General features: G+C 42.7%; 1 protein-coding gene across 1 annotated transcript in view; it reads left to right on the top strand.

The window, feature by feature from the left end:
- LOC119321136 (ubiquitin carboxyl-terminal hydrolase 3-like) overlaps positions 1-8,077 on the top strand; it is a 46,256-nt gene that overhangs the window by 19,426 nt on the left and 18,753 nt on the right. The window contains exons 2-4 of the mRNA XM_037594955.1: positions 582-698; positions 2,095-2,193; positions 3,455-3,503. Of these exons, the coding sequence (XP_037450852.1) occupies positions 582-698; positions 2,095-2,193; positions 3,455-3,503 (265 nt within the window). The remainder of the gene's footprint in view (positions 1-581; positions 699-2,094; positions 2,194-3,454; positions 3,504-8,077) is intronic.

Genomic DNA, 8,077 nt, shown 5'->3' with positions numbered 1-8,077 from the left:
ATTAGCAAACATTTACAGCAGGGTGATATGTCCTTAGTCCTCTTATCCATGTTCAAGAGTGCATGATGAATGACTAGTCTAATGGATCCTGTGAAACAAATCAGACAACATATCTGTTTGGCATTACTGATTGTGGATTATTGATATTCTCAAATCCATTAAAATGAAGAAAATGAGTCCGGCAATAGCACTGGTTCTGTTTAATGTTTCGTCGCAGTTAACAGGGAAGGGGGTTGTTTCCATATAATTGAAGGGAAGTGTTATTCCTGACACGAAGCAACGGTTAACATCCCTGTGTTGCCTATTTGTTAGCATAGATGTATTATTGTGGGCCTTTTGCCTAGTACTGTTGATGGCATTCACTGTTTTCTGATCAGGACCATCTTCTACAAATGAAAAATATTATCCGTTTTCAATTATTTGTTATCCATGTTCAGTTTTGGTTCCTGTTGTCATTTGCTATTTTAATAAATTATTGGTTCTTTACCCAGACCATCCTTTCATGCTTGCTACAAGTACTGTGCAGTTACTGGTGTGTCATGTACTGTATTAAATATGTCCAAATTATACTTTTATTTCAGGCACTTTATTATTGTATTCCATTTCGGGAGCAGTTGCTGGAATATTATACAAATTACAGGAATCCAGGAGATGCTGAGGAAAATTTGTTGACCTGCTTGGCAGATCTTTTTGCGCAGGTGAAAATACAAATACTGTTATTAGCTGATATACTGCTACATTTGATAGGTTGTTGCTCTAAAAAATCAATCAAGGTACCCACTCTATCACTAACTAGTCAGTGCACACATGGATTCCATGTCATCATAAAATTTAAAGATGATAATCTTGAAGATTATTGGTTTTACTTCAAATATATGCTTACCAATAGATTGATTTTTTTCTCATACACGGATCAAATCACTGTGTCGTCAAGTCATGAAGGGAATGGGAGTCATTTTTTTTAGTTTTTTTTGGTGATTCTTAGTGGAGATTATGGTAAGTAATTAGAATTCTGATAGAAATTAATGGATAGAAGAACCAACTTAATGACTGAGCTATTTGATTCCATTAATCAGAGGGTTATAAACTGTGGTTTGACAGAAAGTAGGGCAGAGGTAGCAAAAAATGAAGAATCCATTCATTCTTTTTGTATCTGTGGTGTAAAGATAGCAGGTCCTCCAACAAATCAAGTAATCAATCATTCGTAGTTTTGACCATCAGTATGTCGAAACTAAAAATAATCTAGATGTTCACATGAACTGGGATCCACAAAATTTTGAAATATACTTTGATAATCTATATTTCTTGGTGATTGATAAGTTACGATGATTTTGTTCAAAAGAATAAAGTGGTAGCAGCAATTCATTCTAGATTTTTTTTTCTTCCAAAAAATCAATTATGACATGTTATATAACAAGTGAGAGAAGCAGGCAGCAGTTAAAGTGATACTTTTGAGACCGTGTCAGTATCTAAAACGTCCTATATTGAGTGATGGAGGAAGTACTAAGAGCACTAATAAGTATTTCCTCTGTCCCATAATATAAGAGTGTTTTTGACACCACTAGTGACAAAAAAGCTCTTATATTATGGGACGGAGGGAGTAATAAAATTACATTGTTTCTTGACAATCCGGACTGAAATTTTTCCTCACTATATGGTAGTTTTTTGTGTGCTCGCGCATGTATGTGTTTGCTTTGCGGAAGAGTACTTGAACCTGAGAAAACAATATTATAGAATATAAATGGTGGTTTCTCCTTACTTACACTTTCAGGGCAGTGATTGGACACATTATAGTCGTAGATACTAGATAGTACCATAGTTAATTTGGTTTAGCTCAACTGTCAGTTTTCATGGTGCTTGCTGAAAATTTTAATAATTGTTTCGTCTAACTGTCTTAACTCGTAAAAATATGACTTCTTAGATTAACTCCCCTGCAACCAAGGCAAGACAGCAGACATGTTATTAGTTTCTAGTAGCTAACGACTCTCCATATTTATGCTTTCATGAGCACGATGTTATTTGGTTTGCACATGGTACCTGAAACTTCTGCACATTTTTGTTCGTCTAGTAACAACGGTTACTCATAACTTGCAGATAAGCCTATCGAAGAAAAATACTGGTGTTATTTCTCCAAAACGTTTTGTCCATAGAGTGAGGAAACAGAATGAATCGTTTTGTAGTTCTATGCACCAGGTTACTTGCAGATAGCTTACAAAGCTTATTAATGCTCAGGTATTTATTTGGTAACTAGATTAGCTGTGCGCTACCCGTCATTCACCAGGCAAACCAGTACGTAGACCGTGGAATACATTTTTGTATACAAAGGAGATGAAAACCAAAGCTTGACTAATGTATGCATATATAAACACTGACTAAGCAATTATCTTTTCACGAATATGCAAAGCTTGCGTATCTTTTCATTGATAGAAGGAATTAGAATGAATACGATAATAGAAGGAATTAGAATGAGTACAGATAAGGGTACAACACATGGCACGAATGCAAGGAGGCGTGAGCATGGCGCCCGGAGTAGAGGACAAGGGATGCTCGGCCCGAACAGAGGAAACTACACAGCTGGACTCACTAAGCCCCGAACAAGAGAGGCAGGCCGAACTAGCAAGACGTCCAACATCACCAAAAACCAACTCAGGGGACACTGTTAGCGAGCAAGATAGCGTTTTCAAGAAGAAGAACGACGCCACGCCGCTGCCGCCATCAGGTCCATAGAACCGGACATAGGTTTCCCGTGAGCTCGAAAAGGGGCGTAGATGAAAGCCGTGGCAGCGCCTCCAAGAAGGAAAATGACACCCGCGAGCGCCGCCGCTGCCAGCATCGGCGAGCCGAGCAGAGATTTCTCCTCGGCCTGATTCTGAGCAATCCCATAGCCTCCGGATCCAGAATATGAGATGAGGAAGCTGCTGTAGGCCGGAGCCGCCATGTCTGGAGGCGGGTTGGCTGGCCGCCGGAAGGTGGCACCTGGCACCACCAAACACGACAAGGGATCTGGCACCAAGCGAGGCGTGGAGGTGTACAGGGTCGGTGGTGCGGCGAGGTTGAGAGAATCGGCGCAGGGGAAGCGACGACGACCAGCGACGCCGGCAAAGCTAGGACTGCAGAGTGTAGATCCGAGTTGCATAGCCATCAGGACGTTGACGAGCTGTGTGAGCTGGAAGGAGCACGGCTACCGAATCGCCGGGGCTAGAGCTGCACCGGCAGAGGACACCGACAAGCCACGAACACTGGAGAATGCAGGTCTAGAGGTTGCCAGGTGATGAGGACATCAATACCATTGTTACACCCACAGCCCCTACTGCTACATATACGGGACCAATTACTAGAGCTCGCGCACGCCAATTAAATTATCAGGTATTTTCGTTTCTTAGTAATGATTCTAATGTTCATGAGAATATGATGCTGCCTAAATTGGATACATTTGTTTTGCTTACAAATGAAGGGCCTAGCTTGGAGAAGGATGAACATTGGAGCAAGAACAAGCATGGAGATGATGCCATGCGCAAGGGGAACAAGAGCGGAGTTACAAGTGATGATTTCAGGACATTGAAGCCACCATAATGGGTGCATGAAGCCATGGACGAAATATACAAGATGCCACTTCATAAATTTCGTCCCGAGGCTATTATAGGTGCTGCGTCATCTTTTTATTGGGCCAGGCCCATGTAATTTCGAAATACATAAGTATAGGCTATTTTTAGAGTCCGTATGTGTGGGGAAACAAGAGATAGGGTTGATTTCGGACCCCTCCACCAAGGGCCACGAAATTCCCCCTCTCTTCCTCCATATATACATCCCTTAGGGCACCGTTTAGACTTTGGGTTTTGTTTAGATTAAAAGTTCGCCATAGCTGCAACTTCGCGTACTTCGTTTGTGTTCAACGACCAGACAAAGGCGTCACAGAACCCCACCTTGATCAATAAAGCTTTCATCTTATATTCGCAATATCCAGATTGCAATCTTAGTTTCTTGCTTGTTCTTCGTTTGCTCGTAGGAAACAGACCCTCGTGGTCAGGTTGATCGTGCTCCGGCGTGGTCAATAACCTCTCGGAGTTGGTTTAGCGATTGCTAAGGCGCAACGTTCTCGCACGTTCGTAGTCGGATCGTCAAAGTCGACTTCCACTAAAGCGAAATCCACCATCTCATCGAAGACGGGACACCTTAGCCTCTATCAAGTGGTATCAGATTTCCAGGTTGCTCGGTGAGATTTTACAGTTTTTCGTAGTTTAGATCGAGTCTGTTCTTCATACCCATAGTCCACGAAAAAGCCAAAAAAATTTTAGGGTTAGTTCATCCCATCCGAACCAATCTGAGCCTTGCATAGTCTTTTCTGTATTTGCTTTGTTGAATTTGCGGTTGCATCGTCGTGTCCAGTTGCTGGTCTTAGCGTCTAGTCTTTTAGAGTTTCGAGTTTTGTTCACAGGTTGTCACGTCGCCGCTGGCATATATCACCACCGCATCATCATCGTCGCTGTTGCCATATACCACCACCACATATTCACCGCCAATCCGAATCCATATACGCCACCACATATCCGCCGCCATCACACCAATCCGAGTTCACCTGCAACATATATCCGCCACCTGTCCGTGTTCCACCAGATTTATCTCCGCCACCAGTCCGAGTTCCACCAGATTCATCTCCGCCACCAGTCCTAGTCCGAGTCCAGTAATTATTGCATTGTTCTCGATTTCTAGATCACGCGATACTCCGAGTCGTGACAGAGAAGGACTCCCCAACTTCCGAGCCATCCGCAGAAGAAAAATAGTTCCAATTTCAAAAAAAAAACTAAGTCTGGAAAATTCTGGCTAGGCAGTTTTTAGACCATTTGTAGACTTTTTCGAAAAAAAATTTGTTGCGGAGCAAAAAAAAAAGAGAAAAAAAAAGTGCAAAAAAAAAGAGAAAAAAAAATTCAGAGTGTGCTCCTCCCTTGTTTATGTGCCGCCCCGTGATTTTGTTGGTGTTCTAGGCTCGCGTCTCTAGCACAGTCTAGCCTAGGACCAGCACAGTACCGTCGTTGAGCGTTTATTCAACTTTGCATCTCTGAATTGATTATTGCTGACCCTTTTTGCTACCATATTATAAGCCTTCCCAGCTCCACATACATCTACGTCGTGCGTTTGACTCTCCCTGGTAATCGCTCTATCCAAGCTTTGAGAGTTTTGACTACAACGGTTGCCGATCACCGCCTGTTGCTGGGTAAGAACTGGTAAGAATTTTAGTTTTGCTTGACGGATTTGTGACACCCACCACCACCACTTGTTCGTAGTCTGTAGGATCATATTCTTGTGTGTTTCTATTGCTGCTAACTATGCCAGGATCACAAGCCGACGAGATTGACTGGGAGAATTTATCGAACAAGGAGCTTCATGATAAGTTTCAGCAAATGATGACTGAACAGGTGCAAGATGTGCTGAACAATTTTGAAGAGGCCATGGAGAAGATCACTGGCCTTGAGAAGACGTTCGAAACAAAGCTCGATAACAAGTTTAATGAATTGCTCGCGCGTCTTCCACCACCACCACCCGCTGCACCTAACGCACCTCTCCAACAACAACAACAACGATTACCTCCACGTCGCGAAACAGACCTCCGCCGAGCAAGCCGTGTTCCTCTTGCGTTTGGCCAAACTGTTGGTGCTGCTGTTGATACTTCTGTGGCTCCTGCTGCTGATGCGGAGGAGGATGATTATGTGGGAGATTATGAGGATGAGGTTGATCAAAATCAGCACTACGTGCAGCCACCTATACCACCACCAGCAGGTCGACCTTAGGTATATATTTGTAATGGTAGGCCTGCACCACCACCTCAGGTACGAGATGATGTCCATATTCCTAAACTGAAATTGAATATTCCATCATTTGAGGGTAGATATGTTCCTGATATATATCTTACTTGGGAGTTAGAAACTGAACAACGATTTACATGTTTACAATATCCTGAGGAGAGACGAGTTGCTGCTGCTGTTTGTGCTTTCACTAGTTTTGCATGTGTATGGTGGTCTGAACATTGTAGATTATATCCTATTCCAACTACTTGGGCTGCTTTAAAAACTGCTATGCGTACGCGTTGGGTTCCACCATATTATCAACGTGAATTGCTTCAAAAATTGCAGCATTTAAGACAAGGGAAAAATTATGTAGAAGAATATTATCAGGAATTACAAACTGGCATGATTAGATGTGATATTGTTGAGGAGAATAAAGCTATGTTTGCACGTTTTCTGGGTGGATTAAAATAGAGAGATTCAGACCATTCTAGACTATAAGGAGTATACTAATATCACTCGTTTATTCCATCTTGCTTGTAAAGCTGAACTGAAGTGCAGGATCGACAAGCATTGGGGCGAACTAACTTTTCTGCAGGCCGACCTTCATCATGGACACCACGTGCATCTTCTACTTCAACTGCACCAGCACCTCCATTCGGTGCCACCTCCAGCCGTGATACAAGAAAACAGGCACAACCGCCATTATCTGCCAAGAGCGCACCTGCGGGGCCTGCACAGCGTTCTTCTTCTTCCATGGCATCAACAGGGCACATAAGTGATATTATTTGTCGTCGTTGTAAGGGAGGAGGTCATTATGCGAGAGAATGCAAATCTCCGCGTGTGATGATTGCTACCGCGGATGGTGGATATGAGTCTGCTAGTGACTATGATGAGGAGACTTTGGCTCTTATTACACGTGAAGAACATGGTGGAGATGATTTTGATCATGAGACGCAATACATGGCTCCTGAAGACGCTGACAGGTATGAATGTTTAGTTGCTCAACGTGTTTTGAGTGTGCAGATCACACAAGCTGAGCAAAATCAGAGGCACAATTTGTTCCATACCAAGGGAGTTGTGAAGGAACGTTCTGTGCGCGTCATCATAGACGGAGGGAGCTGCAATAACTTGGCTAGCATGGAGATGGTGGAGAAGTTTTCTCTCACCACAAGACCACATCCACATCCTTACTACATCCAATGGTTCAACAACAGCGGCAAGGTTAAGGTAACTCGTACTGTTCGTGTGCATTTTAGTATCTCTACATATGCTGATTATGTTGATTGTGATGTGGTACCTATGCAAGCATGTTCCTTATTACTTGGTAGACCATGGCAATTTGATAAAAATTTTGTACACCATGGTAGAAACAATCACTGTACTCTTGTTCATAAGGATAAAAATATCTATGACTCCTGATTCCATTTTGAAAGATGATATTAATAGAGCTAATAAAGCAAAACAGGAGACGAATAAGAGTGAAAATTAGATTGTGGCAAGAGAATTTGAGCAACAAATGAAGCCTAATAATAAACCATCTAGTGTTGCTTCTGAAATTAAATTGAAAAGTGCATGTTTATTTGCCACCAAATCTGATATTGATGAGCTAGATTTCAGCAAATCTGTTTGCTATGCTTTTGTGTGCAAAGAGGCATTATTTTCATTCGAGGACGTGCCTTCCTCTTTGCCTCCTGTTGTCACTAACATTTTGCAGGAGTTCGCTGACGTCTTTCCACAAGACGTGCCACCGGGATTACCGCCTATTCGAGGGATTGAGCATCAGATTGACTTAATTCCCGGTGCTTCACTGCCAAACCGTGCACCATACCGTACCAATCCAGAGGAGACGAAGGAGATTATGCGTCAAGTACAAGAGCTTCTTGTAACGCCCGGATAATTAAGCTACAGTAATCCCTGCTAATGATGCCACGTCACCTCGGTTACCGTGATTAAACTCACGTTGATTCGAACCCGGTTCAAATTCAATTGAAAACATAGGCAAACAATAAAAGTTTTCAAAAATTAAATCTAAAATGTTCAGGGGTTGTCAAATATTACAAAGGTAATTATGGTGAAGTAAACACATTTTTATAAAATGCATAAATATTTTAAATTGAATAAAACAGAAAGGAAAATAAATTAAAAAAAATAACAGACACCCCCCGCTGGGCCAAGTGGCCCAGCTGGCCTCCGCCGCCCGAACAGGCCGGCCCAACCGGCCAAAGGCCCAACCGGCCAACCCCACTCCTCTCCTTATTCCCCCCCGCAACCCTAGCCGCAACCACTCCCCCCCC

The sequence above is a fragment of the Triticum dicoccoides genome, chromosome 6B (genome assembly GCF_002162155.2).
Source record: "Triticum dicoccoides isolate Atlit2015 ecotype Zavitan chromosome 6B, WEW_v2.0, whole genome shotgun sequence".
Classification (NCBI taxonomy): Eukaryota; Viridiplantae; Streptophyta; class Magnoliopsida; order Poales; family Poaceae; genus Triticum; species Triticum dicoccoides.
This window is presented reverse-complemented; position numbering and strand designations above follow the sequence as displayed.